The sequence below is a fragment of the Enhydra lutris genome, unplaced genomic scaffold (genome assembly GCF_002288905.1).
Source record: "Enhydra lutris kenyoni isolate GAN:26980312 unplaced genomic scaffold, ASM228890v2 scaffoldscaffold77, whole genome shotgun sequence".
Taxonomy (NCBI): domain Eukaryota; kingdom Metazoa; phylum Chordata; class Mammalia; order Carnivora; family Mustelidae; genus Enhydra; species Enhydra lutris.
In genome coordinates this window covers 2244833-2268742 of record NW_019154161.1, presented here as the reverse complement: position 1 = coordinate 2268742, position 23910 = coordinate 2244833, and the positions used below count along the sequence as shown (strand labels likewise).

General features: G+C 49.8%; 2 protein-coding genes across 3 annotated transcripts in view; one reads left to right on the top strand and one right to left on the bottom strand.

The window, feature by feature from the left end:
• LOC111160740 (vaccinia related kinase 3) overlaps positions 1-4895 on the bottom strand; it is a 33047-nt gene extending 28152 nt beyond the window's left edge. Inside the window, exons 1-3 of the mRNA XM_022524066.1 lie at positions 4857-4895; positions 3634-3696; positions 1207-1346 (exon numbers count right to left, since the gene is read on the bottom strand). Of these exons, the coding sequence (XP_022379774.1) occupies positions 1207-1345 (139 nt within the window). The 5' untranslated portion in view covers position 1346; positions 3634-3696; positions 4857-4895. The remainder of the gene's footprint in view (positions 1-1206; positions 1347-3633; positions 3697-4856) is intronic.
• A 648-nt stretch (positions 4896-5543) lies between these two features.
• On the top strand, positions 5544-21067 carry LOC111160679 (zinc finger protein 473). Of its 2 annotated transcripts, none has more exons than XM_022523949.1 (4): positions 5544-5559; positions 14712-14835; positions 16621-16710; positions 18159-21067. In XM_022523949.1, exons 2-4 carry the CDS (start codon positions 14739-14741, stop codon positions 20738-20740), a joined length of 2769 nt encoding a protein of 922 aa, XP_022379657.1. In that variant the 5' UTR covers positions 5544-5559; positions 14712-14738; the 3' UTR covers positions 20741-21067. The 2 variants fall into 2 exon arrangements, with proteins under 2 accessions (XP_022379657.1, XP_022379656.1); XM_022523948.1 differs by lacking the exon at positions 5544-5559 and adding an exon at positions 8219-8343.
• The last annotated feature ends 2843 nt before the right edge of the window (positions 21068-23910 follow it).

Genomic DNA, 23910 nt, shown 5'->3' with positions numbered 1-23910 from the left:
TGATATTTCATTCATTCAGTCCATCAATCTGTGAGATCTCTCAGCACCCCACTCTGCCAGGTCCTGAGAGGTAGGGGACGGACGGGGTGTGGGAGGCCACAGTAAGGCTTGAGATGAGAACCCAACCAGGCCCTGACTTGTGCCTCCTTTAAAGGCTGAATAGCCAAACAAAAGGCTTAGGTCGATAAAGCCGAGTAGCATGAGAAAGGGTCGGTGCTATGTGTTGCGCGCTCGCCTACGTGACTTCCCACACGTTCGCTAGTCAGATAGAGACGATTTGGCCAGGGTCAGAAATTCTTGGCTGGTCCTTGCTGTCCTTGCACGGGCTATAGACTACACCACTGTAAGACTGTGCTGCGCTTGCATAAACTATGTCTTGAGTGGCCTTGAAGTCAGTACATCTGGCGCTAGAGGGTCTGCTACTGGTGCTTGGGAAATAGATAATGGGAAAGCTTGAAGGATTTTCTGTGCATGTTGCAAACTCTTTAGTAATCAGCTAAAAATAGATACTTTCTTATGATTGTTTCTGTTAGCTATATAATGCCTTGCTGCCTTGAATAAAATTGGCACTATTGGACATCCTCCTTGGTGCTCCTCCTGCCCCCATCTCTTTGTCTCTTAATTTCTTTTCATCATCCTCTTACCCTCTCGACCCTGGTCGATTTGTCGTGCCAGCCACGACAACGGGGCAGGGTGGTGGCTCAGGAGGTGGCAGAAGTGGGCACTGATTTTGAAGGGAGAATGGTCAAGATTTGCCGGAGAGCTGAAGTCGTGGGGTGGGAGAGAAAGAGGACTGAAGGATGGTGACTGCAGGGTCTGGTCTGGGAAACCGGATTACACGGTTGCCACGTATACTGTGATGCAAAGTCTACGGAAGGGACAGATGGGTGGGCGAGAGTTCCATCAGGAGCTCAGCCCTGGGCATGTGTGGAGATGCGTATGGGACACACAACAGGTACAGCGGGCGAACACATACACATATGAATTTGGATTTCAGGGGAGAAGTTCAGACTGGAGACAGGAATGTGTGAATTGTCAACTTTAACAGGGCCGATCAGATGCCAAGAAACTGAGTGTAGACTGAGCCCGAGTCCCCGGGCAGCTCCGGGATCAGTGCAGCATCAGACAGGCTGCAAAGGTGACTGTCCTCCCTCCCTAAATGCACGCATGCACGCACACATCATCCCTTGAAGGCCTGGTTCTTACCTCGGAAGGATGACGTACGCGGTCTGACAAAGGTCTGGGACCCTTCATGCTCCGCTAAGGACAAAGGTTTTCCGCAGTAGGGGCAGAATTTGAATGAGGCTTCGATACTTTTGCCACAGTGTGGACAGAAGGTGAACATGCTAGAAAACAAGAAGTGGAGGGAGGGAACAGGAAGCTGAAGGCAAAAACCAAACGCACCACCAGTGAGTCGTCACCTGAGCTCCCTGTGGTTACCAGACTGGAAAAGGGAGGAAAGTTATCGTGTTGGAGCAGACTGTCTTAGGAAGTGGCCACTTTGGAAATGAATTCCTGGCCCCTGGATCCAGGATCCAGCCTCCAGCCTCCAGCCTCCAGCCACTCCTCTCTCCCTTGTGGCCTGGGTTGGGGGGGTTGGTGAAAAGCAGAAAAATTCAACACGGGCGTGCCTCTGAGTCAACGGACGTCATGCAGGAGCTCTGCTCCAGGCGTGGGAGCACGGAGGGTTTTCTGCCATCATCTGTGATGTTCATTTCTTAGAACCCACGACAGGGATGGGAGAGAAGGTGAAAGTTGGCCAATCAGCCACACGCTCCCCTACACTTCCCGGACACAAAACCCCCGCCCCGTGCAGATTGGGGCCATGTGACTAGTTCTGGCCAATGGCGTGTGAGTGGAAGTCACTTCCCAGCTGAGGCTGTTAAAAGCTGGAGGGCCTTCTCTGTCCACCAGCCCGCAGCTTGGAGACCTATGGGGGCGGCATGCTACGGGGGGGGCATAGCTGCACAATGGAGGAGGGTGGCCTGGTCCACACTGGAATCTCAGGATCAGCAAATAAACTTATGCCACATGAAGCCACCAGGGCTTTAGAGTTGGTTAGAGCTATGCAGCGGGTCTCATCCTGACATACTTAGTGAGACACAGGAGTTCATAGCACTGTCCCCCAGGCCTTGAGTGTCTCTGGAATATTCCCTAACACTTGTCAAAATCAAGACCAAAATCACACATAGAGCTCACTACAAAGGAGGACAGGGTAGGAGTATTCATTTGCTTGGGCTACCCTCCCTAAACACCACTCCCTGGGTGGTTTCAAGGACAGGAATTAATTTTCTCAGAATTTTTGAGGCTAGAAGTCCGATATCAAGGTGTGAGAATGGGGTGCCTGGGGGGCTTGGTCTGTTACACCTCTGACTCTTGATTTCCACTCAGGTCATGATCTCAGGTCCTAAGATTGAGTCCCACACCCCTGCTGAGAACAGGGCCTGGCCTACGGAAAGCCTTTTATGGTAGTGGATGTTATTACCGTATCACACCCTGTGTCCAACTTATATTTCAGTTGTTAATGTTTCCATTTTCCCCCTTCTCTGTCCATAAGTCCTGAGCCTCGCAGGCCTCCCCATTTCCTCTTGGTGCTGACTTATGGAATTCTAGTGCTTGCCCTTGAAAACCCCACACCATCCAGACAGTGAACGAAAGAAATTTCAGCCAGAGGGGACAAGGGTTCCTCTTCCTGTTGGTCTGCAGAAAAGCAGAAACCATTTTTTTCCTGTGGGAAAGAGTTGCCCTTCCTTCATTTCACACAAACAAGTGGTGTACGACACCAGACACCAAAGACTGTCGCCAAGTATCCTTTAGCCTCGACAAAACCTATAATTCTGACTGGTTGTGTCACTTGATAATTTGTTGTCCTCATCATGACATTTAAAAGGACATCTCTACCTTCTCGAAGGTACAAATACTGGTGAGTATTTTTGTTAAGCTGGAGAAGTCACCTCCACTTCCCCTTTCTCCCTTTAGGCCACAACAAACCTGAAGCCTTGGTGTTGACGTCAGAGCCACAAGATCAAGATTGCCTAGAGGGTGGCTACCCTAAGGAGCTGTTCCAGACTTTGTTTTTAGTGAGAAACTTGTATTTGGGTTAAGCCACTGAGATTTGAGGGCTGCTGCTACTGCAGCATAGTCTAGCCTCAACTGACTAGCATACTAGGACTTTACTAGGTTACTTATGAAACCAGAAATATGAAAATCCGGGGATGCCTGGGTGGCTCAGTCGGTGAAGCGGCTGCCTTTGGCTCAGGTCATGATCGTGGGGTCCTGGGACTGAATCCCGGAACGGGCTCCCTGCTCAGCAGGGAGTCTGCTTCTCCTGCCCCCTGTGCCCCCACCCCTGCTCATGCTCTCTCTAAAAAATAAATAAAAATTAAAAAAAAAAGAAAATCCATGGCATTTTTAAGTGGCTTTGCTTTATGTGGAATTTTCCCCAGTGCCAAGTGCCTTGGTTAAAGATGGCCTCTAGGGCGGGGCAAAAGTCTAACTCAGGGACCCTGCCATGCCCATGATAACCTTCCTCCTGGGAGTGAAGTCTGAGAGCAGCAACATGGAGGAGATGGAATAGGAGCAGGTGTTGATGGGGAAAAGGCCTTAAGGGGCATGTCCCTGAGGGGATGGTACCTTTAAGGGGTCACGGTCTGGCCCTCAGATTCACTGGGCTGGCAACTCCATCTTAACAGTATCCTGTAAGTGAATGAAAGTGGAGAGGTTGACTCAGGCCCACTTCACATATAAGTGGAAGATAATGGTTAGTGTTTATTGATCATTGGCAACATAGCCAGCATGTGCTAAGTTCATCCATTCATTCAGTAATCATTCACTGAACTCCTGATATGTGCTGACCACTGTGATACAGCAGCCAAGGCAACGAACAGGCTCCTGACCGGAGAAAGCTCACATTCTAGTGGCAGAAGGGGACATTAATAAACAAATGAGCAACAGTTTAATAGGTCAGATGAATTTAGTGCTATAGAAAAAGCTCAAGAAATATGGATGGAAGAAGGGAGTCTCCAAGTGAAGTCACCAGTCGAAGATCACATGGCTAGGACTTAAACCCAAGGCTCCAACACTCAGAGGTCTTTATCATTCATTCACCCATTTATTTTATTTATTCAACAAATATTTACTGAACATCTCTGTGTTAAGAATTACGTCCATCGGGGCACCTGGGTAGCTCAGTGGGTTAAGCCTCTGCCTTCGGCTCAGGTCATAATCTCAGGGTCCTGGGATCGAGCCCCGCATCGGGCTCTCTGCTCAGGAGGGAGCCTGCTTCCCCCTCTCTCTGCCTGCCTCTCTGCCTACTTGTGATCATCTCTGTGTCAAATAAATAAAATCTTAAAAAAAAAAAAAAAAGAGAACTGCTTCTGTCCTGGCATGTTCTCAGCCACAGCACAGCAAAAGAGATAAAGGCTGGATTCCACCTCCCCGCAGGAGGGACAGGTGTCGAGATAACCCGCATTCGCCTAGGCCCCGCCCTCAAAAGAAACCAGGGATGACGTAGTGCCAAGGAGGGGCATCTGTCAAACTCCTCACTAGCTCCGCCCACCTCGGTCGTAGTCACGACCACCAAGAGCCAACAAGTGGCTTACAGGGGTCGCAAGGGCAGGCCAGTTATCCCGGCCACCAGAAGTTTCTTTCATCCAGACCCCTGTCCCCGGGGACTCTGTCTCCCACAAAAGATCGTGCAGACGGCATAGGCACCACTACTGGACTGCGGTCAGTGGATCGGGAGACCTCCCCCTGCTCCGCCTCACCTTCCCCTCACCTCTGGACTCCGTGACCGGGATAGGGAGCCAGACGGCTGCGGCCCAATTCTCCTACCCTTCCCAAAGAGTAGGACTCACCTTTGTCCTACGCAAACTTCCGGATGGCGGAAAGCGCTGCGCGCGCATCCTCCACCTGGAGGTAGGACAGCGCCCGCGCAGGCGCTGCTGACAACCAGATGGCCCTCGGGCTGTGCGGGGGAGAGATTATTTCCTCATCGTTCACCCCCATTCCACCCTCTTTTGGAAGTGTCCTCGTTCTATTGCGCATGTGCCAACCTGGAGCCAATCATAAGGAGGGATGAAGTATGAGGCATCTCTCCGCCTATCAGAGAAAGGCCATATTATCATTTTCCCACCTCAACTCCGCCCCTTACGTCCAAGCGTCTTTTCAGGAACTGCCCTCTCAACGCGTTCCCATGGCAATCCTCGGTCGCCTTCGGGCCCGAGTGCGCTGATTAGGTGGTCCTTCAACAGTGTAAAAACTGAACTACAATACCCACAGGCCACCTAGCCCCGATTTTGTTTCTATTCTATTTCCCAGAGTGCTCAGCGGAACCTCTAAGGCCAAGAAGCGGGTGGAGATAGGAAGACCAGGGAAGGAGCTCGCACAGTCTTCTGGGAAACGGAGTCTTCGAGCTGGTGCGGAGTCTCCTCAGTGGAGTAGTTTGAGGAAATTCACGCGGCGCCGGAAGTGGTTATGAGGCACGAGTGAGAGGAGTTGGGTCGGCGTCTCCCTCCGGGCGGGAGTCGCGTCTGTTAATCCGGCGGAGCAGTCTTCCAGGTGAGGAGACGCCGAGGCTGGTGTCGCTGAGTACTCCGGACGCTTGGGCGTTCGGTCCTTCCTGAAGGGTGACGGAACCCTCACGGGGCGATTTCGGCAAAGGGTGCGCCGTCTTGGACCGTAAGGTGTCTAGATAGGGTCTTGAAGGCTGTCGGTTCAGAGCCTGTTCTGGGTCGGGCTCTCGCTGAAACAGAGGAGCGGTTAAATTTTTATTTTACTTTTGATTGAGGAGTCTGAGGCCGAAGGAGGCGTTGAGTTGCCCAAAGTTGAAGCGGGGCAGATCTCGAGGGACGAATGAATGGGAGTTCTTCAGGAGGTCTCACTGCTTCACATTTGAGCGCGCCTGCTGCGTGCCAGGCGCCGCGCTGTTCTCGGATTTCCCCCTGGGATCTCTGCAACTGTTCCAAGGGCAGCTCCTCGCTTTTATCGGCTCCCTTGGAAGCGTCTCGGGAATCACAGTTTTTCAGAGCTTAGAAAGTTAATAGGGTGCATATTTCATAGTTAGGCATACCCCAGAGGGATCTGGCACAATTCTTGGAAATTGATTATTTCTGCTGGGAAAGGCGTGTATCTTCACACTATGGGCAGCATGTGGCTATTCGGGTTCTGTTTTGCTGTCGGTTTATGAATAAAGTTCTGGTTTTCAGAACTCTTTTTGGTTTTTAGAATTACAGATAGGGCACTGTGGATCTTATAATTTGTCCCATTTTGTGCACGTGGTAACCAGACGCAGAGAGCATGAATGATCTAGATCTAGCCATGGCCCCACATTAAGAAGAAGCAAGACTTCCTAACTCCAGGGCCCAAGATTTTTCAGTCCTGTAGTTGTTTGGCTCAAGTTATTCTGACAGGCTGGGTGACCTTGAGCTTCACAGTCAGGCTCCAGTTTCTTCTGTCCCAGGGCTTAGAGTGTATGAGATATGGACAGACGTGATGTGAAAACTGTAGACAGGTCTCAAACTCAGATGTCTCTGAGAGTCAGACAGATAAGTTAAAGGAGAGAATCCAACTGGAGGAGGACTGTGGGGGCATCAGGGAGCATGTGCCCCATCTAAGGGAGATAGCTTTAAATAGGTACCAACAGACAGCTAAGTGGGCCAAATCCTAGGAATTTTTGGAAACTGGAAATAGAATTTTTTTAATTTATTTATTTGACAGACAGAGATCACAGGTAGGCAGAGAGGCAGGCAGAGAGAGAGGAAGGGAAGCAGGCTCCCTGCTGAGCAGAGAGCCCGATGCGGGGCTCGATCCCAGGACCCTGGGATCATGACCTGAGCTGAAGGCAGCGGCTTAACCCACTGAGCCACCCAGGCGCCCTGGAAATAGAATTTTTAAGCGAAATTTCCCAGTTTTCAAGTTTGAGACTACGTAATTTTCTTTCAAAACCTATCTGCCAACACTGTGGGCAAAAAAACCACATCTGTGGACCAAATTGTACTTAGAAGTTGAGACTTAACCTCCGTCATGTGAGGAAAACCACTGATGAGTAAATGTTAGCACTTACAAGTCTGCTACTTTGCCTTATCTGCAATCAAAATCTGGAAAGCCCTGGAGATCATTTTTTTCCATAAATTTGGTATCTGCTGATTGGAACTGCTAAGAGTTACAACCTTTAATTATCTTACCTAGAGTGAATATTTATACCCTTCATACGAAATAACGATGTGTTCAATTACCAAATGCTGCCCATCCCACACTGCACTGTGAAATTTAATGAAATATATTGTATATATGGTATATCACCTTCTAAAAAAATCTGAACATTTCTGAACTTTGAAGCACAGCTGGGCCCAGAGGCTTAAGACTTGTGGGCCCATCATTAAGTCCTGCTGCTTTGTGACTGGGGAGTGTTTTCATCACTCCACAGATACGTGCCAACTAGAAAGGTCACAGTGGCTACCGATATGTAAAAAGCCCTATGCTACAGTATTTTGTATATTATGGGTCATGAAAATAGCTTGGCAGTGGCCATAATATATATATATATATTATATATATTTATTATATATAATATATAATATATATTATATATAATATATATTATATATATTTTTTTAATGAAGTAAAATAGAAAAGATCCTGGTATATTTTACTATATAGGATTCAGTATTATTTTATGAAGCTTTTGTTCAGTTATGCGTGTGAATGAGTAGTAATGGTATATATTGTCTTTGTTCCTGTGGGTCATGGTTAAAAAAAAAAAGTTGGAGAAATCTTGCTATTGTAGAATAGCCAGTTTTGGAGGCCAACTCATCTGGACTTATATCCTAGAGATGGTCATTAGAAATCCCAGAAGGGTCATCCCAGGGGTTCAATTAGACTTTGCGTTCTGTCAAAAAACACGTAGAAAGTATTTACTGTGCTGGGCCTGAGACACCATAGTGAGCGAGACAGGAGGTCCCATCACCTTAATCGAAGGTCCCACCACCATAATCGGCATCTCTCCCAAACATGCACCCGGACTCTAACAAGTGCCAAGGATGGTCACGAAGTCGCTTTGTAGGCTCTGAAGCACAGTGGAAATGGGGGGCTGGGGGAGTTTCAATAAGTACAAAATGATTGTTGTGATTCCTGCAGGGAGACTCACATTCTGCCTGGTCCTCCTACTTCCGGACATTTTGGGGCTCATCCAGCATGGCCAGGGAGTCAGCCCTCAGAGGAAGGGAGACTTTGCCCCAGTTCCCTTATGCCCCCTGCAGCCCTGCCAGTGGGGAACGTGGAGGAAAAGGAGAGGGAGCTTGAACAAGACTTCCAGCTGTTGGGCCCTAGTTGGCTGTGACTGAGGTGAGTTGAGGGCCCCTCCATCCTAATTGGTCATCCCCAGAGCCTGCACAGCTGGCCTGCCTTTATTCTAGGCTCATTTTCCTCTGGTGGCCCCCAAGTGATCCTCTTGTTATACTGTCACTCCCCTGTGGATTCCTTCCAGGAATCCTTGCTGCTTATAGGATGAAATCCACATTTCTCAGCACGATCCTGTCTGATCTGAGTCCCACCCCCTTACAGCATCTTCTCTGCTTCCCTGTGTAACCAGAACTCCCTTCTAAACTCCCTTCTCGGCCTGGTGATAAAACGTTCCACTGTACTTTCCAGATTCCCAGCCTCTGCTCTGGCTCCACCCTCTGTCAGAATACCCTGCCGGCCGTCACTGGCTGGTGAGTCTTCCACAGCCTTCACCTTCTCTGGGCGTCAGCTCTCCCCAGCTCTGCTCTGCTCTCGCATAGCGCCCCCTGCTGCCTCCCCCCAGCACAGGTCCACCCGGATGTGGTTGTCCCTGCCCCTGTCCGGCAGCCCCACCATACACGGTGCTCCTTGGGGACATGTACGGATTGGGACTCACCTCTGGGCCCCCAGGGACCAGCACAGGCCTGGTACACGAGAGTTCTTGAGGTGTTGCTTGAACGATGAATGAAAACCTTCCTCTCCCTGGTAAATACCTGCTTATCCTTAACGGCCCAACTTGAATATCTCACCCGATCAGGAAGCTTTCCCTGCCTCCAGGGCAATGTTCTCATACCCTTTCCCGGCCACAGCCCTGGATACTGCCCTCTGTCACAGCCCTGTCATCTCTTTATGCTCACTATCAGCATCCCTGAGTGTCCCCTCCAGGCCAGGTACCGGGTCTGACACCTCTATGCCTCTAGCCTTCTCAGAGGGTTCTGGCACACAAGAGAATTGACTGTTGAAGGAATGAATGCATGCTCTCACCTTGTCACTGTCCAGTATAAAACTCTTTGTGGTTCCCTAGTGCCCCATGGATCAAGGCCAGGGTCTTCCCACATCCTCCATCACCATTTCAGGGGTGCTGCTGTCCCTCGAGGTCGAGGAGTCCAGGAAAGGAAGCTACTTGGGACTCTCTAATCGGGCGCCTGCTGAGAAAATCTCTTTGGCTAATCCCTTCCAACAGGGTAGAGATACCAACAGTTTCAGCTACAAATAAGAGAACACTTGACTCAACCCAGTTTAAACAGCCAGCAGATTCTAGCGCACATAACTGGAAAGGCCAGCGCGGGTGCTGGCTTGATCCGCCAGCTCACCCGGTGTGATCAGGACCCAGTTTATTGTTGCCATCTCTGAACCCCACTATCTGTCGTCTCCGTCCTTGTCCCGAAACAGGACTGCAAGCTCCCACATGCCTCCTCTGGGTGGGCTTTGTTCCAGGCGCTGTATCTACACACTAGGGAACTGGCGGATGTGGTCCCTGCCGTCCTGTAGCTCACATGTTATGGGGGGGTGTGGTGAGAGCGGGACTGTTTGTGAGGGCTGCTGTAAGAAACTGCCTTGAACAACAGAAATTTATTGTCTTAGTTCTGGAGGCTAGAAGTCTAAGTCAGGGTGTCAGCAGGGCTCCTTTGTTTCGGAGGCTGCAGGGGAGAATCCCTTCCATGCCTCTTGCAGCTTCTAGAGGGGCCTGTGTTCCCTTGACTCGTGGTCACATCCCTCTGACCTCTGCTTCCGTCATCACCTTGCCTTCTCCCTCCTTGGACTCCTTCTGCCCTTCATAAGGATATTGGTCCTGACACTTAGGGCCCACATCGATCATCTGGGAGAAACTCCCCATCTTAGGACCCTTAAACTGTCACACCTGTAAAGTCCTTTTTGCCATACAAGGTAACAGCTGTGAGTTCTGGGGATTAGAACGTGGATGTCTTTAGGGGATCATTATGTCTAAGGTCTAAAAGGGTATCTCAAACTTAACTTGTACCAAACCAAACTCAGACTCTGCCCTGAAACCTGCTTCTCTCACATCTCCAGAAGCTACAACTCTGTCCTTCCAGCTGCTCAGGCTAAAATCTTAGCGATATCTGGGTCCCTCTCTTTCACTTGCTATATTTGATCTCTTGGGAAATGTCAGCACCGTCATCAAAATGTCTACATCTCACCCTCCCCCATTCCTGTCTCATTTCTCACCTGGATCATGGAGTTTGTCCTTTTGCTGGTCTCCCTGCCTTTGCCCTTCCACCTTTGAACATTTTCCAGGAGGAGAAACCTGTTGAGAATATGCTTCATTAATATGCTTAATTTTTGAGAAATCTTCCTGTTGTATTTTTAAAATTTAATTTAATTTTTAAATTTATTTTATTTTTATTTATTTATTTTTTAAAGATTTTATTTATTGTTTATTTGACAGACAGAGGTCACAAGTAGGCAGAGAGGCAGGCATAGAGAGAGGGGGAAGCAGGCTCCCTGCTGAGCAGAGAGCCCGATGCGGGGCTCGATCCCAGGACCCTGAGATCACGACCTGAGCTGAAGGCAGAGGCTTTAACCCACTGAGCCACCCAGGCGCCCCTATTTTTATTTTTTTAAGTAGGCTTTACACCCAGCATGGAGCCCACCATGGGGCCTGGACTCATGACCCTGAAATCAAGACCTGAATTGAGATCAAGAGTCAGATGCTCAACCGACTGAGCCACCAAGGTGTCCCGAAATCTTTGTTGTAAAATAAAGCACAAATGCAGAAACCCATGCACGTCAAATGAATGACTTAGTGAAGGCAAACACCAACCGGGTTAAGAGTGAGATCTTGGCCATCCTGGAGGCCCTCAGTGGGCTATATCCCAGCCTTCTTGTGTCCCCATAAATAACCTGACTTTTGTAGTCATCATTTCCTTTAGAGAAGTTGGTGTGGGGGGGAGGTGGGGAGAGGCAGAGGGAGAAAGAGAATCTCAAGCAGACCCCATGCCCAGCACGAAGCCCAATGCTGGACTCCATCCCACCACCCTGAGATCATGACCTGAGTGCAAATCAAGACCAGACACCCAACTGACTGAGCCACCGAGGCGCTCCTTCCTTCTGGTTTTTTGAACAATAGTTTTATCACCCAAATGCATGTCCCTGTTGCCCCATCTCTTTTTTTAATGCTTTTTTGCGGGGGGTTTCTTAACATACAGGTTCCTCCTCTGTCCTGTTCTGTTCTTAGTAGTTTGTCCATTGAAGAACCAGGGCTGTTTGGCCTGTAGAATTTCTCCCAGTCTGGTTTTTTTTTTTTGCTGGTTACATACTTTTGCTGCCATTCAGCGCGCTCTCAGTTGGTGGAGGGATTCAGAGGCTTGATCAGTCTCAGCTAATCCTTTTGGCAGACACACTTATGCTCCCATCTCTGCATTCCTCATGGCTTGTGAGATGGTGGTGCTCTAATTCCCTCGTTCCTTTTCATTAGTTGGAATACTCTTATAAAAAGATAGCTCCCTGGGGGCGCCTTGGTTAGGCGTCTGACTCTTGGTTTCAGCTCAGGTCATGATCTCAGGGTTGTGAGATCGAGCCCTGCATTGGACTCTGCCCTGAGCGTGGAGTCTGCTTGAGATTCTCTCTCTCCCTCTCTTTGGCCCCTCCCCCGCTGCATACACACACACTCTCTCTCTTAAAACAAAGATACCGCCTTTCATCTTCTATTTGGTAACCCACTGATACAGTTCATATAGCAGAGGTGGGATAAATGCTTGATTCTTTCCTCTTATTTACCAATTTTCAATATAAGATCAGTTCCTTACTATCATTCTCTGAAGATGAGCATTTTTTTTTTAACATACCCACGTGTGTGTGTTGACTGTTAATTCTTAAGAGTTTTACAAAGCATTTTCCACAAATATCAGTAGGACTCACCCAGACTAAATCCCGTAAGGACTAGACTTCTCTGCTGGGTGCCTGGCATGAGGCAGGCTTGGAGCAGGTGCCCAGTGGTCCCTGGCCGATGGGTGGTGCTGTGCAGACAGGCCTTGGCTCACTTCATCCCCACAGCAGCTGTATTTTAGAGATGAGGAAACACGGCCTTAGAGGTATGGAATAACAAGATCCCACGGTTCATAAATAGCAGAACCAGAATTGGATCTGAGGGTCTGACAGACTACAGAGTCATGCCTCTAACTGGTTGGCATCCTAGGGTCATGCCGATGGGGCTCTTGCTCCTTTGCCCCCACTTAGAGAATGTGTGATTTTGGGCAGGTGAATTTAATTCTCTGGGTCTCAGTCTTTTGTAAACGGGATAATCCAGCTTTCAAGGAGGTGGTGAATGAGGACTCCTGGATGAGACATGTGATGGGGATGGAGAGGCGTGGAACTGTCCTTTGGTTCCTTTGCTTGGGTCCTTCCTACGTGGTAGGAGGACTTGGTCACTTCTTGGAGTAGCCCTATGCCATGGGGCTCATTAGTCCCATTTTACTAATGGGGTAGGAATCAGGGTTCAGAAGGGGCATGTGACTTACTTGCCAGTGGTCATCCAGAGGGGAAGGTAGTGGGGCCAAGTGCCAAGCCCAGCTAGAGACTTGGGTTCCGTTCTCAGGTAAAACATCCCTGTAGGGGCACCTGGGTGGTATAGTCACTTAAGCTTCCGACTCTTGGTTTCGGCTCAGCTCATGATCTCAGACCGAGCTCTGTGTCGGCCTCTGGTCTCAGCGTGGAGTTTGCTTGACAGTCTCTCTTCCTTTCTTTCTGCTCCTTCCCCTCATGCTTTCTCTCTCTCAAATGAATAAATCTTAAAAAAAACAAAAAAACAAAAAACAAAACCATGCCTATGTGTGCATTGATAGCAGTCTGGAGGGAGCACACCACAGAGCCTTGGGTCTTCCTGGAGATGGGGTGCTTGGCAGAAGGCTGGCACTTTTTTAAAAAAAGATTTTATTTATGTATTTGAGAGAGAGAGAGAGGGTTGAGAGACAGAGGGAGAAGCAGACTCCCTGCTGAGCAGGGAGCCTGATGCGGGGCTCGATCTCAGGACCCTGAGATCATGACCTGAGCCCAAGGCAGACACTTAATCCACTGAGCCACCCAGGGCCCCAAGGCTGGCACTTTATTGTCAATACTTCTCGAATATTGGAGGGTTTATTCTAAGTCCCTATTCACTAGGAAGTTTTCAAATTAAGAAAGATGGTGTCACTTAGAGTTGGATGTTCGGGCGCCTCAAAATGGACCCAGCACTACCTCTGAGGGCTCTTGCTCCCCCTCACAAGTCATCTGAATCTAATCAGGCCGCTTGCCACACAGTTTCCAGAGATGCAGTGGGGAGAGTATCAGCCAAATGACAGCAAGAGGAATTGTCACATCTATAATGGGGGACCTTCAGTCAGGATGGTGGAGGGCAAGGGCCGCTTTGGCTTCTGATGCCAACAAGCCAGAAAAACATACAGTCAGACCCAGAGCGGTCAAATCATCGAGACTGAAACACATATGGTGGTGCCAGGGGGTGGGGTGGGGGTGGGGAGATGGTGGTTAAAGGGGACAGAGTTGGGACGCCTGGGTGGCTCAGTCGGTTAAGCCGCTGCCTTCGGCTTAGGTCGTGATCCCTGGGTCCTGGGATCCAGTCCCGCATCAGGCTCCCTGCTCATCGGGGAGCCTTTTTCTCTCTCTGCCTCTGCCTGCCACTCTGCCTGCTTGTGCTCTCTGACAAATGAATAAATGAATAAAATCTTAAAAAAAAATAAAGGGGACAGAGTTTCCAGTTCTGCAAGACTAAGTAAGTTCTGGTGATGGCCTCATAATGTGAGCGTTTAATGCCACTGGATGAAGTGGCACTTTGGTGTTGTGGGTTTTTTTTGTTTTTGTTTGTTTGTTGTTGTTTTTAACCAATTAAAAAATGAAAAAACCACCACTGAGATGTTAGACAAATCTGCATTCAGACTTTGAGTATGGTCTAGGTAGTCAGTGATTAAGGAGTTCTATTGTAAATATTTAAGTATTCACAGGGGAAATCAGATCCTGCCTGGGATTCATTTTGAAATATTTTGCTCCCCCTCCCCCCTAAACCTTTAATGAACAAAACAGACCAATCTTAACAGGGTTTGAAGTTGGGTGATAGGTACATGGAAGTCTGTTACCTGCAAATCTCTACTTCTGTATTTGTTTGAAAATTTCCATAAGAACTTAAAATTTTGAAGGAACAATCAAAAGCAAGAGCCCCAGTAAGTAGATTTAAGCAACAGGCAGCTTTAAGTGGATTTAAGTCCTGCCTGTGTGACCTTGAGGGGATCTCACGTCCCCTCTCCAAGACTCCATATCTCACCTATAAAATATGGGGATGCCCCAGTCTCTTAAGTCTCAGGCTTCTTAGGAGATGATTTTTGTCAAAGGCCTGGTACGTTGAGAGCGGGGTGCATGGAGTAAGCCATTCGGTCCCTCCCTGACTCCAGTCCCGGTGTCACTGACGGTGTGTCACATTTCAGGAATTTGCACCTCTTGGGGATGCAGCCATGGACTTCACCTTGGACTGGGAGCACCTAGGGCTGGACCAGGGGAACCTGTTCTGGGACACAGCGCTGGACAACTACCAGAACCTTTTCCTTCTAAGTGAGTGTCCCCTCCAGCTCTGGGGGCCCAGTCACTGCCCTGCCCAGTGGCTCCTGTCCCCCAGGATAAACTCCTGGCTCCTGAGCACCAGGGAACCAGCATGACGTGGCCCAACAGTGCTCAGCCGGGTGGTTCTGGCCACAACCCCCACTCCGGGAACATTGGCAATGCCCTTGCTAATTGTCGGCCCTTGGGAGTGGGGGGTGTGCCCAGGCTCACTGCCACACGTCCTGGAATGCAAGGACAGTCCCTACAGCTGAGGATTATCCAACCCCAAATGTCAGGAGGTTGAGAGACCCCGATTGGCCTCCACCTGCCCCTCTGGCCTCGTCAGCACTTTTCTCTTTGTCCTTGTTGAGCTGACACACAGGGTCCTCTCATCTGCCTTCCCCTCTGCTAGACTCATCCCCTCGCTGCCCCCAGGACGGCCTGTGAGCAAGTCCTCTTCTGTCTTCTGCTCTGCTCGCCCACCTCCCCTGCACTTGCTAACTGCTCCCCGATGCTCTGTCTCCTGAAGCTGGGATGGGTACTCCCCGAGGGCGGGAGGACTCAACATGTTGTCATACTCCTAGCAATGACATGGGACAGAGAAAGGACCCAGCACAGGCGGCCCAGGGGAAACCAGAGCCAGCTCCCAGAGCCTTCTGCCTGTGGACTCCCACAGGATGCTTACCGAGGTGACAGCACCTGTGAAATGTCTACCAGGAAACGCACGTTAAGGAGACCCAGCTCCCATAGTCTTTATTTGGGGGCTGGTCACAGACGCGTCCTCTACCTGGAACATGACAGGATTTTAGACTTCCAGCAGGAGAGCAGAGGTTCAGCATGACCGTGGAGGCACAGCTCATCTTAGTTCGGGAGATCGGGCACCCACCTCCAGTCCAGGTTCCCAGACACCAGCACGGGCCAGCCTTGCAGATTTTCTCTCAGCTCCGCTCGATGTGTGTGACACAAGCAGCTTGGCTCAGACCTCCGCGTCTTTTCTGTTTTTAAACTAGGGCCCCCGGTAAAGGCACGTTTCCCTTGACTCCCTCGTGTGCGTGTGTGCGTGTCTGAGTGGCGTACTCGCTTCCTGTGGCTGCTCCTCCTGCCACGGACACCGCAGTGAGACAGTTCTTACGGTTCTGGAGCTTGGAAGTACAAAACGGGTCTAACTGGGCGAAGACCAGGGTGTTGGCAGGGCTCGATCCTCTGGGAGGCTCCAGGGAAGGGTGTTTCTTTGCCCCTTTTCAGCTTCTAGAGGCGCCTGCATTGCGTGGCTCACAGCCCTTTCGTTTCAAGCCAGGAGGGGCTTTTCCTCCACTGTAGCATGGTCCCCCCTGGTATTATGACTCTGCTCCCTTCCTTGAACAGTCTGCAGAGGGCAGAGCACGGGGCCGACTGGTCCGTGGGAACCCAGCATGCTCCATCCTGGCCCGGCCCACAGAGGCCTCGGGTGATGTGCACTCCCTGGTGAATGCGGGAGCCACGGACGGCGGCGTAAGTACGAGCCTCTCTCCACCTGGCAGACTGCTCATTCCTCAAGAGCTGCGGCAGGTCCTTTGTATCGCCAGCCCCGGCTGTCACAGCTCTGATCGCCCTGGATTGTGACTGGGTCCCTCTCCTCCACCGGACTGGGAACCCAGCAGGGCAGGTGTCCCTGGAGTCACTCAGTGCCATGTCTGGCCCTCAGGAGCAGTGTGCTGAATAAAGCACTGGCTGGGCAGGACAGTCAGAAGGTTCCCACTATGCAGCCGGCTGGCCCTCTGTGTCTTGGTGGATGACGGTGCTCTTCTCTGCCTGCAGACCCTTCCAAACCCAAACTGACCTCCCAGCCAGATGGCGCCGAAGAGCAGAAGGTGCTGGAGAGAGAAGGCCCAGAATCAGCGGGCCCCAGTGAGTGGGCAGGGACGGGAGGGCGGTGGGCCTGTGGGACCTGGCCCTTTGTGTGCCACCCATCTTTGGAACTTCCGGCAGACCCAGAACGTTTATCCAGACATCTTGACCCTGGGCTGATGAGTGCCGCTCTGCTGTGTGCTGGCTTCTGTCCGCTTGTCCTGGTGGGTTGGGACCCTCCCTCTGCGGACCTGTCTTATCTCCGTCTCCATCAGTGCTCAGCATGCGGCTGTCTGGTGGCTTTCTTTTGTTCCCTCTTTGGTCCTTTCAGGCCCTGAGTTAGTCTGTCCACCTTCCTGCCGTGTGCCCCTTGAGGCCTGCGAACCCCCAGTCTGTTTCACCCCTCTTTGTACAGGTCTGCCCCACACGGCACGGTGGGTGGCTGCATCTGGGAATAAGCAAGCCCAGGCCTAGAGGCAGCCCAGAACATTTGTTCGGGTCTCCCCTAGGCCACAGCTCCTTTGGGGGGGAGCAGGTTAGGCATTGAGGCTGTTAGCCTTGTCGAGATGTCCCCAGTGGGAAAAGGCAGAGGCAGGGGCCTTGCCTGGGGCACAGAAGGCTTTTCTCATGGTCACATCATTCACATAAGAAGGGCCCCTGAATCAGAGACCACAGGGTAGTGGCCGCATGGCTCAGTCTCGGCCTCCACCACCCAGTCAGGATGCAGCTCTGTTCTTGGCTCACTGCTTGTGAGCTCATGAGCTCGGGCCCTCTGTAGCCTTCTTTTTTTTTTTTTTTTTTTTTTAAAGTTTTTATTTATTTGTCAGAGAGAGAGGGAGAGAGAGCGAGCACAGGCAGACAGAATGGCAGGCAGAGGCAGAGGGAGAAGCAGGCTCCCCGCCAAGCAAGGAGCCCGATGCGGGACTTGATCCCAGGACGCCGGGACCATGACCTGAGCCGAAGGCAGCTGCCCAACCAACTGAGCCACCCAGGTGTCCCCTGTAGCCTCCTTTTGAGTGCACCAGTGTTTATACAGAGGTGACTGGCCCAGGCACAGAATCCCAGTACCTTAACAATATACGCTGTTTCCAAGCCTGTGTAGTCGTGCCTTTGCCAACCACATCTGTCCTCCAGTGGTAATAACTGTACTGCATTATTATCATCTGTATCTCCTGCCCCTTCTCCAGGAAGCAGGCCATAGCAGATGGGGGTGGTGGCAGAGACTATCTGCTGAAAGGCTCCCGTTCCCAGGGGGAACCCCGTGGTTGCCCAGTTCCCCGCTTAACTGTCCTGGAAGCTATTAAGTTATTAAGAAATAAATCTTTATTTCCTGTGATGCCGGTTCCAGCCAGGTCACCACTTTGGCCCCTTCTCCTTCATTGCCTTGAGGACAGGCTTACCGGGGAGCCATCACCCGTTCTCCCTCTTGTCTGTGTTCTCACCCTGCACCTCCTGACATTTTTTTACCCCAGGGAATGGGAGACATTTGCATTTTACCTCTCTTTCAGACCCGGCTGAGATCAAGAACTGTTTTCTGGGCCAAGACTTCTTGGAAGAAGGACTCTCCAAGGAGATCATGGAGACGTTTTCCGAGGATGGCCTCTGGAACTCCAGTTGGGGGAAAGCCTGTGTAGGCGAGAGTTGGTTAGATAGTTTCCTAGGAGATCCAGAAAGTTTTCTGAGGTCTGACTTTGTTACCAACAAGGAAAGTCCCATAGAAGGCAGGAGTCACGATCTCAAGGGAGATCTCGGTCCTGAGTCCCTCCTTTCCACAGGAGAGGATTCTGTGATACACGATCTTCCTGAAAAGAGCCCGGCACCAGCTACATCTCTGGAACACGGGAATGACTTTGGCTGTGGCTTAGACCAGAGCCGACAGGAGACTGTCCAGGAAGAGGAGAAACTGTATAAATGTAGTGAATGTGGGAAGAGCTTTGACCAGAGTTACCACCTTATCCAGCACTGGATTATTCATACTAGAGAGAAACCCACTGTGCATCAAGAGTATGAGGAAGGTTTCAGCCAGAGTTCTTGCCTCTTTGTGCCTCTGATGACTCATACAGGCTACAAATCCCACGTGTCTACCAAGTATGGGAAGACTTCCAGTCAGAATATACACCACCTGTGGCATCAGAAAAGTCACTCTGGAGAAAAGCCACCTAAGAATGAAGATAGTGACCAACCGTCGGATCTCAGCTTACAGCTTGCTGAGCATCAGAAAACCCACACAGGGAGTCAGTCCTACAGATGCAGTGAGTGTGGCAAGAGTTTCAGCCAAACCTTTCACCTTACGCAGCATCAGAAGACCCACACCCAGAAACGCTATGAATGTGCCAAATGCAAGGCGTCCTTCAACTTCCGTAAATACCTCCTCCGACACCAGAAAATCCATGCTGCAAACACTCCCGCTGAGTGTCAGGAGGGCGGGAAGGTCTTCAGGCGGAGCTTGCTGCTCGCCAAACACCAGTCTGTTCACACTGGAGAAAAGCCTTACAAGTGTGATCAGTGTGGGAAACCCTTCAGGAATATCTCAACCCTAAAGATCCACCAGAGGGTTCACAGTGGAGAGAAGCCTTACAAATGCAGTGAGTGTGGGAAAGCCTTCTACCGGAACACTCACCTTAATGAACATCAGAGGATTCACACTGGTTACCGGCCCTACAAATGTCACAAATGCATCAAGAGTTTCAGCCGGCCCTCCCACCTGATTCGACATCAGTCCATCCATGCCACAGAAAAGCCCTACAACTGTGCTAAATGCAAGGAAGCTTTCAGCCACAATGAACACCTTGTCCAACACCAGAAAATGCACAGTGTGGAGACCCCTTATGAATGTCAGGAGTGTGGTGAGCACTTCATCTGCAGCTCCACCCTAACTTGCCACCAGACTGTTCACACCAGAGAAAAACAAGGACTTGGGGAGAGCGGGAGGATCTTGAATCAGGACTCAGAGCAGAGGGAGCAACCAAGGATAGGCGAGAAGCACTTTAAATGTAACAAATGCGAGAAAACCTTTAGCCGCAGCAAATACCTGACTCAACACGAGAGGGTTCACACCAGGGTGAAGCCCTTTGAGTGTAACCAGTGTGGAAAAGCCTTTGGCCAAAGTACACAGCTCATTAGCCACCAGAGCATCCACTCTGGGGCAAGGCGGTATGAACGTGGGAACTGTGGGAAGACCTTCATCCACAGCACTTCCCTCACCAAACATCAGTCTGTCCACAAGAGTGAGCACCCCTTTAAATGTAATGAATGTGGAAAGACCTTCAGTGAGAGCGCACATCTTTCAGAACATTGGTTAATCCACACTGCAGAGAAACTCTTCCAGTTTAACAAGTGCGACAAAGCCTTTGCCCACGGTAACTACCTTACTGAGGATCAGAGAGGTCATGCTAGAAAGAAGTCCTTTGAGTGTAACGAATGTGGAAAATCATTCCATCAGAGCTCGTGCCTTTCTAAGCATCAGAGAGATCACACAGGTGAGAAACCCCACAAATGCCCAGATTGTGGGAAAACCTTCAGCCTGGGTGCTCAACTCACTCAACACCAGAGAGTTCACACCGGAGAAAAGCCTTATGTTTGTCAGGAATGCGGGAAAGCCTTCAGCCAGAGCTCATGCCTTTCTGTTCACCAGCGAGTTCACACCGGAGAAAAGCCTTATGTTTGTCAGGAATGCGGGAAAGCCTTCAGGCAGCGCTCGTGCCTTTCTGTTCACCAGAGAATTCACACTGGAGAAAAGCCTTATGTTTGTCAGGAATGTGGGAAAGCCTTCAGCCAGAGCTCATGCCTTTCTGTTCACCAGAGAATTCACACTGGGGAGAAGCCTTACGTGTGTGCTGAATGTGGGAAAGCCTTTGCCCAGAAAGCAAATCTGATGCAGCATGAGAGAATTCACACTGGGGAGAAGCCTTATGCCTGTAGGGTATGTGGGAAAGCCTTTGGCCTCAGTGCGCATCTCAGTCAGCACCAGAGAGTTCACACACAAGAGAAACTAGCAGTGTCAACCTCGTCAGCTCTTTGCTGCAGGTCTCAGCAGACATCAGCAAGTTCACACTTACAGGTAACAAGGAGTTTAGAAAGTAACAAGTAGCAATACTTCTTACTACTGGGTGGCAGCAAAGCCCCAGACATCTGAACACAGTTCATCTGAGTCCTAAAGTTGAAATCACATTGTAAGCTCCCTGCCCCCAAATAAATACATCTCTTTATCCATAAAGAGTGATTAGAAAATTTGTACACAAGTTTCATGAAAACACAGTAGTTGAGAACATGGGAATTCAGAGGTAGAGCCAGTTGGCTGATTGAAATCTCAGCTCTGACACCTGCTACCTGAGTGATCCTGGGAGAGTCATGGGACCTCCGAGGGCCTCAGCATCCTCATCTGTAAAATGGGCACAAGACCTACCTCAGAGGGCTGTTGTGAGGATAAATAAATAGATGTAAATAAGCACTTTGAACTGAGTGTCCAGCACATATTGAGTAGCCACCAAATGTGAGCTACAAGTACTTATGAGATACAACGAATATATATATATAGCAATCCTCTATTTACTGCAGTTAATGTTCTTGCTAATACTATGTGGTGGCTTTTATTTTTTTAAAAAGATATTTATTTATTTACTTGTGAGAGAGCATGAGCAGGGAGCCCAACCTGAAATTCGATCCTAGGACCCTGAGATCATGACCTGAGCCAAAGGTAGATGCCCAAATAACTGAGCCACCCAGGTGTGCCTCATTTTTTTTTTAAAGACTTTACTTTTAAGTAGTATCTATACCCAATGTGGGGCTCAAACTCACCACCCTGAGACAAAGAGCCATATGCTCTTCTGATTGAGCCAGGTGCCCTTGTGTCACTCTCATTTTTTTAGATAGTTTTTTTTTAATATTTTATTTTAGAGTGAGTGGGAGGGCGAGGAAGAGAGAATCTGAAGCAGACTCCACACTGACTACAGAGCCTGATGTAGGGCTTGATCCCACAACCCTGAGATCACAACCTGAGCCAAAACCAAGAGTTGGATGGTCAACTAGCTGAGCCATTCAGGTGTCCCATATAGCTTTCATTTTTAAAAGTTTTCTCCAAAATGGCCCTGGCTAAATTTAGTTCCCCAAACCCAGCACCTTGCTCTTTTCTTTAAAAAATGTCTAGGCTTTTCGTTCCCTTTCCTCTGTTGTACTTTCTTAACTAAACCACAGAAGCTAAGAAGAGCATGTAAACTAACACCAAGTAGCTAGAACTTTCCACTCCTCTAACCTCCCAAACCTCCCACTCAGAAGGACACCCTCCCACATATACATGTCACCTCTTCCCATAATTCCCTTCCCCCATTTAAAGTTGGTTATACAGTATGAGACCCAGTTTGCTGTGGGAGTTAGTGGTACTGGAAGCAATAGGATTCATTTGGGAAAGCTGCATTGTATATTGCCACATGGTTCACAGAAGATGTGCTTGATGGTAGAAATTGTGGTATACGGAAATGACAGCTAGAATGTTCTTCATGTACCATTTGTTCAAGCCAGGTGCTTTGTCAGGCTCCAGGGTAGGGAATACCAATGTGGTAAGCCCTGCTCTGGCCTTGAAACTTCTGGAATCAAAGGGAAGTGGATGGCCCCATTTCCACAGAGAGGTACAATTCATTTACAAGGGACATCTTAAAATGCCACATTGCCTCATGTCACAGCAAGTTCTGGGACCATGGAGGAGTGCTAGAGAGCCCAGAGAGGACACCATCCTTCCTGTTGGAACTTCAGGTCAGCTGCTTGCCGGGCCTGTTCTACAGCTGAGACACGTGAAACCACACGGCTCCCTCTTGACACCTTCTCAGCTCTGGGTTTTTGTGTCCCACCCACTGAGTGACCAGTGACAGGTTTCCTGAAGCACAGACAGAATCTAATGAAGACACTGACACTTTGGGTATCTTTCATGTTTTTGGCGCTAAAAAGCTTAGGAGTATGCGCTCTGTGCTCTTGAGCTTTTTAAACCTTGCACCTTGCATTGTTCTGGTTGATTGTTATTGTTGAAACTGGGAACGGACTGGCTGACCACTGGGGCCCACACCACAGTGGGGAACATACTAATTTTCAAATGGCCAGAACAGCGAGCTCGCTGCCTGTGGTCCCCACCCTCCGATCACTGTGTAGTCTCTGCAGTGGGCCTGTTCTCTACCACAGGGGCAGCGCAGAGGCAGGAACTCAAACTGATGAGTGTGTTCAGTGAGAGTTTTGACACTAGAGAGAGAGGCGAGAGGCCCTGTGGAAAATTGGCAGCCCTGCTGGGGGGCAGACTCTGTAACTACTGACCTGTATTGCCGGGGGCCAGTGTGGAAGTGCCCTTCATGTGTGCGTGTTGGTTCTCTGATTAAAGTTTTGTCTAAAAAGTGTTGGTTTCTTCTTTTAGCCTGGTGCCGTGTATCTTACCGGATGCTGGGCACACAAGGGCCTCCATGCCAGCCAAGTGCTTATGTACTGGAGGAAGGCTTCTAAGGGTGAAAACTACCCCTTGAGAGGGGATGGTTATGTCTGTTTCCCCAAGTGTGGTTGGGGCATGGACACCAGGGAGCCACACAATTTCCGCTGGTCCTCAGATACATCGTCAGACACACTTCCTTCTAGTGCGATCCTGACTGAGGAGGAAACATGGACCACATGTCGTTCACTCCTGTCTAGTTACAAAGACCTAGGCCTCAGACTCAGGCAACCATTGCAGCTACAAATTAATTATTTTCCCCTCAGCATTTTAGTTCCTTTCTCCCCCTTTTTCCTTTACTGACAAGAGATACTAGTTTCCCACTCATGGCAATATAGAAAGTCTTCCTTAAAAATAAACCAGTTTAGGGGCACCTTGGGTGGTGTGGATAAGGGCCTGACTCTTGATTTTGGCTCAGGTCATGATCTCAGGGTTCTGAGATCAAGCCCCGTGTCACGCTCCATGCTCACGGCCATGACTCATTACAGCAAAATCATGCAGAGCAAAATCAGCAAAGGGATAAGGCCCATGGGGTGAAGTCCAGGGGAGACCAGTGCCAGCTTCCAGAATCCTCTCCCTATGGAGCCACACAAGTCACATTAATTCCGCCAGCAGTGAGGTGTGACAATGCGTGTGGAATGTTCTCTACCAGGGATGCTCAGTAGAGACCCAGTCATCGCCAGAGTTTGTACTGGTGGCTGGTCCCCTAGACGCCCTTGGCCTGGGATGCATCAAAATTAGAGACTCCCAGAAGGAAAGCAGATGTTCAGCAGCAACCAAAATTAAAAAGTCACCTA

Excerpts from the sequence above, each read along its gene's own strand:
- LOC111160679 (XM_022523949.1), top strand. The coding sequence starts at position 14,739 with ATGGACTTCACCTTGGACTGGGAGCACCTAGGGCTGGACCAGGGGAAC. Across the intron at positions 14,836-16,620 it reads CCAGAACCTTTTCCTTCTAA|ACCCTTCCAAACCCAAACTG; the intron begins GTGAGTGTCCCC and ends CTCTGCCTGCAG. Across the intron at positions 16,711-18,158 it reads CCCAGAATCAGCGGGCCCCA|ACCCGGCTGAGATCAAGAAC; the intron begins GTGAGTGGGCAG and ends CCTCTCTTTCAG.